The following is a 12187-nucleotide window of genomic DNA, read 5'->3' as shown; positions in this document are numbered from 1 at the left end:
TAAACCTATAACTTTATTCTCGTAATATTACGACTTTTTTTCTCGTTAATTTATGACTTTATTCTCGTAATATTACGACTTTTTTTTCCGTAAACCTATGACTTTATTCTCGTAATATTACGACTTTTTTCTCGTTAAGTTATGACTTTATTCTCGTAACGTTACAACTTTTTTTCTTGTAAACATATGACTTTATTCTCGTCAAGATATGACTTTATTCTCTTAATATTATGACTTTTTTTCTCGCTAAATTATGACTTTATTCTCGTAATGTTACAACTTTTTTCTCGTAATGTTACAACTTTTTTCTTGTAATATTACAACTTTTTTCTCATAAAGTTATGACTTTATTCTCGTAATGTTACGAGAAAATGTTTTGCAGCTCCAGACCGTTTTTTTTTTTTTTGTTTTGCCTAAAACGGGTCTTTTGATAGTAATGTTGCTGAAAAAAAGCATAACAATAGATAGTTTTTATTCCGAATCTTCACTTTTACTTGCGTCAATGTTATTATGGGAGTTAGTTTTCTAATTGTTTTACCAAGAATCATTATTGTGCTTTTATATTGAAGGCCAATTAACCTCTCTTCCGGCCTAATGCGTGCTAGCTCAACGGTTTTGACGCAGCTCGGTCCTTCTCTCTTAAATCTCCTCTAACACCCTTATTGGCTAAAAGTTACACCGAGCTTGTCGTTTTTGGGGAAAAAAGTTTTGCTGGAAGAAGTTGTAAGTTGCTAATGTTTCAAAATGTAAAACCTTTTCGAGAGAAAAAAACATTTAAAGTCATATACGAGTAAGAAAACTTCAGCCTTAACGGCCAGAAAGCTAACGTTACTTTTTCTTCGAGGTGACCGTTTGCTAGTTGCTAGGTGATGTGGACAAACGGCTAACGGTCATAATAACGGTTAGTTTCCACTACAGTTTGATGAGAGATGACGGAGCAGGAGCTGATAGCTGGATGCGGTACTGATGTGTTGGTCAGCTTCGTGGAGTCGCTGCACATCTACACAGGACTGTTAACGGTGGCGACAGTCTGTGGAGGACTTTCAGGAATATTAGCTGCTGCTCTTTTATACGTCTTCTGCCTGAAGCCTTTGCTGTTGACGAGACAAGTAAGCAAAATAGCATACAACATCTGTTTCTCCTATCTAATCTGTCTCTTTCTCTCTTTTTATTATTGTGTTATAAAGTGATTACAAAACAAGTGAAGACATGTGCAGGGACATATATAAAAAATACCAAAAGATATTATTCAGAGAAAGACAAATAAAGTACACTGAACAAAACAAAACAAAAACAATATCTACTCTTAAACACATATACTGTACACATGCACACATATCTATACATACACATACACATATCCTTCCTTTAATGTGTAGAGCATAGGGGAAACAAAACAAAACAAAAAGAAAATAAATTAAAGCTGCAAGCAGCGATGAACGGGCCCTCGCCCCTTGCGCGTCGGGGATGCTGGCGGGACACCGACCGACGCGGCCGGGCACCGTGAAGCCGAAACTCTGACGAGCGCCACGACGCCTGCTGCAAGGCTCTACGACAAACGGTTCATGAGTTATGAAAGGGGGCGTGGCTAATGTGTAGGGGGCGGGCATAACCTTCACCAATGAAACAGGCACTCTCTGCTGAGTGATATGACACCCCCCACAAGACTCTACTACAAACGGATCATGAGTTATGAAAGGGGGCGGGGCTAACGTCTTGGGGCGGGGCTATGAGTATAATTTTTCATATACATGTCATCAGTACTGGACCACCATCATACCTGAGAGATTTGGGGCAGATCGGACTATGTACAGTTGAGTTACAATAACTGCCTGTTTCATGGCGAATGGCTCAAAATGGCCGCCACGCTACGGTCCGGTCGTTAAGTGAACACTCATCATTTTAATAACTTTTCATCTTCAAGGTCTTAAGATGGTCCTGACCAAATTTCAAGTCGATCAGATCAAATCTGTAGGAGGAGTTCGTTAAAGTACGCGGCCTATAAAACGCTAAAAATGACATGAAATCCAATATGGCCGACTTCTGGGTGGGCGGAGCTAATGAAATCCAATGAGGAATATGTTTCAAATGATGAGTGGGATATGCATACCAAATTTCATGAATATCGGATCAACTTTAGATTTCGACGCGTTAGGGGGCGCTATAGAGCCCGCTGGCGACGCCCGTTCCCAATCACTACAGAACATTGCAATTTTCGCCACTCCCGACGCATGTTCCAATTTTGGTGAGTTTTGGGGATGGCTAAGGTCGTCAAAAACGCGTTCTTGCAGCAGAAAAATAATAATACCGACAAAAACAATAGGTTCCTTGCACTTCGTGCCAGGACACCGTTGGGTCCTGGCACTTTCGTGCTCGGGCCCTAATAACAATAATAATACCAACACTTACAATAATAAGTGAGATAAGTAAATAATAACAATAATAAAGAAAAAAAAATGTTTTAAGTTAATTCGACGATCATTTATAATTATAACTGTGTATGTGTACTCTGTCTCTTTCTTGACCACGTATCCGATGTGACATATTCTCGTGCATCATCCCATTTAGGGTTACAATGCAAGGCGGCTGCTTGAACCTGATGATGGGGAGTTGGACAACAACCAGAGTGACTGTGTCAGCAACAGCAGAAAAGAGGCTCCAAGTGGCACCGCACATGATAAAGTATAATACTCTTTAACATCCAAGAAACATCTGAGACTTTACACAGATGTATATTTCATAAGTTACATGAAATATACACTGGTTAATTGATGTAAAATATCCAGTGGTGAAATGTAACTAAGTACATCTACTCAAGTATTGTACTTATGTACTTTTTGAAGTGCTTCTGAGTATTTCCATTTTAGGCTACTTTACACTTCTACTCCACATTTCAGAGGCAAATATTGTACTTCTTACTCAACTACATTAATCTGATAACTTAAGTTACTTTGCACATTTAGATTAATAATAGAAAATATAAATCAACTAAAAACTTATGATGTATTATTATACAGTAATTAAAATTGGTAACACTTCATTTTACAGGTCAGCAAATTTTGTGGTAATTAGGTGATAATTAGCAAGTAACCTATTTGAAATTTCTTTGGAATTACTGCCAAATTACCCCAATATTTACCTAAAAATGTATCGAAAATGACTTTATTATAAACATAGTCCACCATTTCCCAATAGCTGTTAATTTATTTAATACATTACCAGGAAAAGAATACAAAGTTAATTCATAGGCTTTATTTTCATGTCTGCTGATAAATAGATAATAATTAGCAAATAACTTATTCGAAATTTCTTAAAAAACTCCCTGAATCATTACATCAGCTACCAGGTTACATTTGTGTAGACAATAAGTCACACAATGGTGAGATTTGTGCCTGATCAGAAGTGTCTTCTAATAGTTTTGGTTTTCCACCTCCGATGAAGAGCAGCACACAGCCGCTTCTCAAGCCTAAGGGCCCTATTTTAACATTTACATGCTATTTTAGCATATAATTATTAAATCATGTTTATAATAAAGTAATTTTCGATACATTTTGAGGTGAATATTGGGGTAATTTGGCAGTAATTCCAAAGAAATTTGAAATAGGTTACTTGCTAATTATCACCTAATTACCATGAAATTAGCTGACCTGTAAAATGAAGTGTTACCTTAAAATGTGCTCCACCTTTACCAGCTGCCACATTAAAGTGATAGACACATTCATTATAATCCAGTAATATAATATATTTTATTCTGAAATGGGCCATTCTGCATAAGGAGTACTTTTACTTTTGGTACCTTGCGTATATTTTGATGCTAATACTTTTGTACTTTTACGTAAGTACAATTTTGAATGCAGGACTTTTACTTGTAACAGAGTATTTCTACACTGTGGTATTGCTACTGTTACTTAAGTAAAATGTCTGAGTACTTCTTCCATCACTGGAAATGACTGCCAAACATTTTGAATTGCATGGCACAGGACGCCATTCATGCTTCACTCAGGGTTACCCATTTGTTTTATGTTTACTAATTAACTTCCCACTAACAGTTCTGTTTACTCATTGTCCAGGAGAAGAAGCAGCCACCCATTAGCAGTGATGTGGCTGCATTTGCATCCAGAGCAAAGGTGGTTTATCCCATCAACCAAAAATACAGAGTAAGTATCATAAATATGCAGCATATCACCATAATAACATACCTTCTGCTAGGTAATAGACTCAAGATTCAAGATACTTGTATTGTCATTGTAGGCAACAAAATTACACTTGACCAGCAGCAAGAGAACAGGATAAAAACAAGAAGGAGGAAAAACACGTGATGAAAGATAATAAATACCAAAAATGTATTGCATAGCGAGAAAGCGCTGGGGTGGTGCTTTAGCAGCAGAAGGGGAGTGGGTGATGGTATTTGCAGTCCTCAGTCTTCAACAGCTCCTTACCAAACGACTGAAATAAAGGCTTGAATATTTGGTCACTTATTTTAGAAGGTTTTTTTAAGCACAAATAATTGTATAATTTTGTAGTTTGACTTTTATAGACTAAATAGTATTACATCAGGAAAAAAGTTTTATCAAAATATATACTGTTTAATAGAAGTGATCATAACAGAAAACCATAACCTGTTGCAATCCAATGGGTGAGTAAGGTAGAATATAGTATGTTGCAATCAGTTGGTTTATGGTTACATTTCACTTACCTGCAACCTCTCGCTGAACCTGTCAGCCTCTAGCAGACGGAGCTTCCAATCCTTCTCTGCATGAGCACTCCAAGTTGCCAGCGATGCCTAACGATGAGTCCTCCTCCTCCACCGACGGAGAGTCTCTGAGCCAAGAGCAGGACAACGACGGCAGCAGTCAGTTTATCTCCTCCTCGCTGGTCCCCAAGAGCCTGCAGAACCAGAGCTTCACCAGGGTCTCTCACTACCCTCGCACACTGACACAACCAGGGTAGGGACCAGTAGTCTCTAAATGTTAAGACATAACTATGCACCTTAAAGCTGCAGTGGGTAGAAATGGAGCAAATATGATTAAAAAAAGTTATTTTTATAAATCGGTCACTATATCCTAGTCTAGACAGTAGTGCATGAGACAGGTAATCTGAAAAAAACATGTGCCTCTGTGTCCTCCTGTGCTCCTAACGGCATCTGCAAGATTTCACAGACCGGAGGGAAACAACCAATCAGAGCCGAGCGGGAGCCTGCCGTCTCTGAGCAGCTGTCAATCACTCGCTAACTCCGATCAAACGCTCAAACTAGGCAGCGCTGATCAAATATGAATCAATATATTCTGTTACTGTAATGCCTATTTCTTGTCTCAAATGTTTTCAGAAACATCTTGTAGTGTACTGTTTAGCTGTAAAATGGTGTCAAAAAACATTCTTCCTATTGCAGGGGTAACCTTACAGCATGTGTGCACAAACTCAAGTTAGCTGGAAGCGATAACACTCTTATTGTCTCTGCAGTTTTGAAGGTCGGATCAGCCTTTACTGTTTGGCCCTGCAGGATATACAACAGCATTGCTCCCAGCTTCAGGAAGAAAAATGTCAGGTGAGTTTTTGTCATATTTCTTTAATACATTAATAAAATGTATTTAAGTTTGTTAAAGGAGGTGCAGTGGTTAGCACTGTCGCCTCACAGCAAGAGGGTCGCAGGTTTGAATCCGGCTTGAGGCTCTTCTGTGTGGAGTTTGCATGTTCTCCCCCATGTTAGCATGTTTTTTTTCTGGGTTCTCTGGCTTCCTCCCACAGTCCAAAGACATGCAGGTTAGGTTAGGTGACTCTAAATTGCCCAAATTTGTGACTTTGAGCGTGAATGGTTGTCTGTCTCTATGTGTCAATCCTGTAATAGTCTGGCAACCATGCCAGGGTGTACTCTGCTTTCACCCAATGTCAGCTGGGATCGGCTCCAGCCCCCCCGCGACCCTGAATAGGATAAGCGGTAACAGATAATGGATGGAAGTTCAAAAGGCAAAATGGTTGTTTTATCCTCCCTTATTATCTTTTTCCTGCTATAGATGTTTCTTCAAATGGTGAAAATAATATTCAGCGGTCGTTTTCCAAAAGACAAAAATGATGCTGACTTCTCCAAGAATATTCTTCAAATGCAAGAAAAGGTAGGGCCAGATCAGATGTCTGTTTCCCATATATATATATATATATATATATATATGTATGCATAATACATTCTTTTTTCTGTCAATTGAAACACTGAAATATAGATTTGAAACCATAGCAATGTTGTCATCTGTCATTTCAGGAACTGAATGAGCTGAAGAAACAGTTGCTAACAGGCCACGCTGCCAGCGAGAAAAATGACGATGCTCCCTGTACTTTGGAAGAAATAGAGAGAGCTCAGAAAGATCTTCTCGAACGTGGCCTCCAAGTGGTAAAAGCAAAGAGAAAACCCCAGAGAACAAATTATTAACAATTACACTAATACTCATAATATACAAAGTCTATTTGAACACCTTTATTTACACTGACGGTTCTAAAGTTAAAGCTAATGTCCATGTCTCTTCACAGTCCAGACGTTTCAGCAAACAGGTGGAGGACTTGTGCCAGCATCTGCTGAAGAAGATGAGCATTTTCTCTCCAGATGAAGCCCAGGATGTGATTCTCTCTGTCATCCAGACTCTTCTGTTAGTAGAGAACCACCTGATGAACACACAAGAAGCTGATCTCAAGGTAGAGCAATACTAGCTATTGTTTGGCACACCATTCCTTTTGCTTCTCATCCCTTGTGTCATCATGTGAGGAACTGGATATACTAAAGGAAAAGTTGTTTTCCACTTCTCTTAGAGGATCCAGCAGAAGTTGTTGTGGTGGGAGGAGCTGACGGGGCTTCTTCAATCCCAGCCTGCCTTGCTGAAGCGGGAAGCGTCTCTGAGGCAGGGCTTAATAGCAACAGCACTGGAACAACTGACGAGCGATGACGTCTTGACCTTTAGCCACATGGAAAAGATACTTTCGGAGGTTCAAGCAACTCTGACCGAAGGCCTTCAACAGTGCACTGAGGGTAAGACATTTAAAGTGAAAATGGTTTCAGTTTCATCTAAAGTAAATTCACTGCAACGCACTCAGGCCTGAAGACAATAGACAAAAGGCATTTTATAACAAGCATTTTGTGGGTTAAGCAAGGTGGTTGCAAAAGTGAAAAATGAAAAAGACTTAATTTAGTAACACAGTTTTCCACATACTGACTAAATGTGTGTGTTTCTCACATTATACTCAACTAGTTTCAGGTAGCATTGTCTAGCCTACTTTTCAAACTTAAATGACGTACTCTCTTAAAATAGACTATTTTCTGGGAATCCTCTTTAGCTCCTTAAATAAGGTCAGGTTCTTTCAGGGCAGCACAGAATATCTATTGCACTATTACTGCACCCCAAACTCTCATGCAAAATCTTTTAGCATTACACTTGACACAGATTGTTGCTGCTGATCTATTGTGTAATAAAAAAGCATGCTAATAATACTTGAATCAACAGCAATTAGTTAGACATGGTCCTTTAGCTTCTAGACTTTCTTTTGTGTTTTTATGACAAGTACAAATAGTGAGTGATAGTGAAAAGATCTTTGAACTATTTAAAACAACATTGAAGGCAGTATTTCAATGTTGGCCCCTCAGAATCAAAGAAACAGGGATTCTTTCTAGACATGAGCGTTCAACAACCTTTAGGAAAAAAATCCATCATACATGTCAGTAGCCCCATTAGACCATATAGCAATGCAATATAGTCAAAGATGTAGAGGCAGATTGATGAGAAAAAAAAAGTAAATCACAAAACACCTCCTGTAATGCATTAAAATCCCAGATTGATGTAACAGTATATACAATGTATCCTTCAAAGAGTTAATGTATAGTTAATTCTGAATAGATTGTCACTCACATGCTACTTATTGATTACAAGAACTATCTATATTAATGAACATTTATACCATAGTCATCCAGCTGGCTTTACAAACTGCAGTTATTTTGAAAATGAAAACTAGTCCAGCTCATCCAAAAGTTGATCGATCATGTTCCAGAATGCACGAGGAAGACAAAGGAGCTGGTGAATGACAAGTGTAGCAGAATGGAGTCCAAGAGGAAGAAGCTTTTGAGGAGCCAGACCAAGGAGAAGAGCCGCGCCCTGGAGCTGAGACAGACTAACAATGACCTAGAGCAGCTCACCAAGGTCAGAATAGTTTGCCTCCCTTACCTCAGTATGTAGGTCCGGGATTACTGGTGCATAATATATAGGCCAAGCGACTGCTTGTAGATTCCACTGGTATCTAAGTCTGAGCTGTAACATTCCCTTCAGGTGTACCAGGAGCTGCTGATGAAACACAGGCAGCAGATTTCTGACTTAGAGCAGCAGCAGGACGACAGGGTGGCTGAAGCCCTCTGTGACAATTGGAAGGTAAAAGATTGAATACTGCGTTTTTTTATTTGTGTGCATACTTATGCGAGTGTATTTCAGTTATTCTTATGTATGTTTTTGTATTTTCAGAAACTCCGTGCCTCCTGGTCAAAGAGGCTTGGAGAGCAAGCCAAGGAGGTTTTTCTCAGCTCTGTCCCTGCCCAGTCAAACGTCTCTGCTGAGCGCTATGAGAAACTGTGGTTGGATCTGGAGCAGGAGTTGTCTGCACAGCTGCAGCAGGCAGAGTGCACTACCAAGCTGCAATTGGAGCACATGAGGGCTCAGCTGGATGAAGATGGACAGGTAGACACCATCTGGTGGATCAGATACATGCAGCTTTTCCATCAGTGCTTGGCACCTCGATTCTTTCATCAATAAGTATTTTACATTCATATTTAAACTCTGTCTCTTAGATGTAAGTATACAAGATATTTGCAAGAGTTTTTTTTATTGTTTCCTTAAGAAAAAAAACATCAACCTAAACCACAACAAATAAAGTAATATGTACAAATAACAGATGGTAACTATAAATTCAAAAACAAAGAAAAAATGGCAAAAATAATAATAAAATTAAAAATATAAATAAATAAATATAAATTATAAAAAGGGAGCTTGGAGTAGAGCTGCAGCTCCTTTGTGTGGAATGGAGCCAGTTGAGGTGGTTCGGGCATCTGATCAGGATGCCTCCTGGACGCCTCCCATTGGAAGTTTTTCAGGCACGTCTAACTGGTAAGAGGGCCCGGGGTAGACCCAGAACACGCTGTAGAGATTATATATCTCATCTGTCCAGGAAATGCCTCGGGGTCCCCCAGGAAGAGCTGGAAAACGTTGCTGGGGAGAGGGACACCTTGAATTCCCTGGCCCCTGCGAACCGGCCAGGATAAGAAAATGGATGGATGGATACAAATAAAAAATATAATAAGTTAAATTAATTATTTTATTAATACAAATAAATAAATAAACAAATAATGATAATAATAAATAAATAAAAATTAATAACTGAATAAAATAAATTCACACACCAGATTCCCAGCACCTACTTTTACCCCTGTAGTCCCGCCACCCGCACAGGATAGATACAGAGTACACACTGTGTGTTTAAGGTTAGTTTACAAAAGAGTAAATAAAACTGAATATAAAAATAATGAAGTAATAGGAATATAATTAAATGAAATACTAAAACAAGACTTTCAGTTGTTTCTAACTGAGCATCTTTTTTTCTGTAGGTGTGGAGTGAGGAGATGGCTCTGGTGCGGGCCTGTCTCAAACATCTGAGTGAGCAGCAGATGACGATCCTTCGAGCCATGGTGGCCAGACAGAGCTACACACTCAACAGGTGAGATTGAAAAACAAAAAGTATTTATGGCGTACTGAGGGTGTGGAAGATTACCTGATGTAAACAAAAACAAAACCTGCACTAACATCAGATTTACAAGACAGCCATATCCACTTATACAGTATCTAAATCAATTTTTATGACATACTTGGAAAAAATGCAATATGATCTTCTTCTCAGCCACGTGGGGAGGTTGATAGAGAGGAAACACGAGCACCTGTTGGTGGCGGTGCAGAGGTACTTTGTGGTCAGGCACTTCTGTCTGCACATGCTGAAGGAGATGAGGCTGTCCAAGCTGAAGGTACTCTCTCAGACTGATTTCAGAGCTGTGCTAATGGAAGATCCCAGTAAAAGCCAGTCCTGTGTCAATTCAACTCTCAAGGTGGGAAAAAAATATTTTAAGCACCTCAAAACCATTGCAAAATACAGTATATCTCCTGCTATTCACGTATCTAGCGTAATGGCTCAAGTTCACAGCAGTTATAACACTGTTGTTGTCGTCCCGTACCGATCACAGAATAGCAGTGCCAGCCTAGCAGAGAGGCATCTGGGTCCAGAGAGTCAGCTGGTGGGCCACAGCTTCCAGCAGGAGTTCCTTTCTGAACTGGAAACGGGGACGGAGCTTCTTCAGAGCCATGCACAGCTGGTGCTAGGCAACGCCCTCAGCCACGCCATCCAACAGGTGATGGAGACCCCACCCACTGAGTCGCAGACCTCTCCGAAGCAGGACGATGGTTTGAAGGTAGGGTGTGGGTTGTGAATTTGAATCAACTTTCTGAGGCATGTTGTTTTAGGTTTGTTTTCTAAGCATATCAGAGTAACATTTGTTTTCCTCATTAGCACCACCTGACAGAGGCTGCCTCAGAGAGCGTGTATGTGACGAAAGATTCTCTCACTGCGCTGGTCCAAAGCTACTATTCTCACCTGCAGGACATCATCAAAAAACTACAGCAGGATCAGTCAAACATTAACCAGGGTGAGACAACAATCACACCACACATGCACATGTCCACACCTGTAAAAACTCAGATTTTTGTGCTGTTACAGCTGCGGCCTTAATCCTTATCTAGACAAAATGTATGTAATAGATGCAACATTTACAGTATTTCATTAGCAAGTCATAGGGAAAGCACCCTTAAAGTTACAAACTCTACTGTGTGTTTATTTTACTGTTCCTTCAGAGGTGAATGAGAAACAAGAGAGCAGCAGTCAGCTGAACAGATCCTTGCTGAGGGAACTGGTGAACTGGGGCAAGAAACCCACCTCCGCTGAGTTTCAACAGAGGTGCAACAACCACACTACCCATCTGCACTGCACACTTTGTCTGCACCACACACTTTTGTTAATGTTAAATACATGAAATAAGAATAATTTGGTTTGTTTCTTTGTTTGCTTGTGTGTCAGGGTTGAACTCCACAAAACAAAGGTGTTGGAGCAGTGTGAACTGGACCAGGAAATGAACTATGAGGAACTGAGGCGGAAGAAAGTAGCCCAGGATCAGAACATGGAGAGGATCAAAGCACAGCTGCTGGTTAGTATGTTTCATGTCTTCTGTATTTCCCTGTCTGACAATAGGTTTATGACTTGATTTACAACCTTGCACAGTTATTTTCTGTAAGCACTGTGTTGTTGTGTCCATTAGGAGGCAGAAGAAAGCTTCATAACTGAGCTGGCAGCCTTGGCCCGAGTCTCTCTCCACAGTCCAGAGCCAGAACCCAGCGGTGAAGAGGACAACGCTGGTAAGTAACCTTTTAGCTCAGATAGTAAATACATGTATACACCACTCCTCTGTCTCCGTTCTTCATGGTGTCATATTTCAACAGGTAACGCGAGCGCTACTATATTGGACCTGCTGTCCCTGAACCCAGCATTAGATCCAGCCCTGAATCCTTCACTGACCCCAACGATTGTAACTCCAGCGGTGAAATCAAAACCAAAGAAGAAAAGAGAACGAGAATCTCATCTCAGCTGAAACCTTAACTCAGTAATGTTTACATATTCATACTGTCATGTCCTGAAAACAGTTTAATATTATTTTTTATACTTAGTGCCTTATGAAATAATGCCACTACTGGTCTGTTGGTACCAACTTTGTTGTTAGGATGGTACCGCAGGGTTGTTTACATTAAAGAGGACCAATTATGCTAATTTTCAGGTTCATACTTGTATTTTAGGGTTTCTATTAGAACATGTTTACATGCTTTAATGTTAAATGTTTGGTCAGCTGGCCCACTCTGTTGTGATTGGTCAACTAAACCAAAATCTTCGGACACCGCTCCAGCTACTCGCTATCTAGCTTTGTTTGAGTGCGTGCCAAACTAGCTGTTAGGCAGGTATTATGCAAATGTGTTACTTGGTGACATCACCACGTTATGGAAGAAATGTTAGGACTTCAAGCAAGGCGTTTCAGGCAGTTCAGGAGCAGTGTTAGTGGGGGAGAGTAACTCCCTTT

At 40.0% G+C, this 12187-nt stretch overlaps 1 protein-coding gene across 3 annotated transcripts; it reads left to right on the top strand.

The window, feature by feature from the left end:
• Nucleotides 1–570: 570 nt before the first annotated feature.
• LOC119498415 (ellis-van Creveld syndrome protein) lies at nucleotides 571–11881 on the top strand. Of its 3 annotated transcripts, none has more exons than XM_037787314.1 (21): nucleotides 571–723; nucleotides 919–1109; nucleotides 2569–2682; nucleotides 4071–4157; nucleotides 4723–4946; nucleotides 5461–5545; nucleotides 6012–6110; nucleotides 6254–6382; nucleotides 6520–6681; nucleotides 6796–7012; nucleotides 8026–8174; nucleotides 8301–8399; nucleotides 8490–8702; nucleotides 9626–9735; nucleotides 9916–10117; nucleotides 10253–10477; nucleotides 10576–10711; nucleotides 10917–11019; nucleotides 11140–11266; nucleotides 11378–11474; nucleotides 11559–11881. In XM_037787314.1, the coding sequence occupies exons 2-21, from the start codon at nucleotides 930–932 to the stop codon at nucleotides 11705–11707; spliced, it is 2907 nt and encodes a 968-aa protein (XP_037643242.1). In that variant the 5' UTR covers nucleotides 571–723; nucleotides 919–929; the 3' UTR covers nucleotides 11708–11881. The 3 variants fall into 3 exon arrangements, with proteins under 3 accessions (XP_037643242.1, XP_037643223.1, XP_037643233.1); XM_037787305.1 differs by having other exon boundaries at nucleotides 594–723; nucleotides 907–1109; XM_037787295.1 differs by having other exon boundaries at nucleotides 588–1109.
• The last annotated feature ends 306 nt before the right edge of the window (nucleotides 11882–12187 follow it).

The sequence above is a fragment of the Sebastes umbrosus genome, chromosome 1, assembly GCF_015220745.1.
Source record: "Sebastes umbrosus isolate fSebUmb1 chromosome 1, fSebUmb1.pri, whole genome shotgun sequence".
NCBI classification, from domain to species: domain Eukaryota; kingdom Metazoa; phylum Chordata; class Actinopteri; order Perciformes; family Sebastidae; genus Sebastes; species Sebastes umbrosus.
This window is presented reverse-complemented; position numbering and strand designations above follow the sequence as displayed.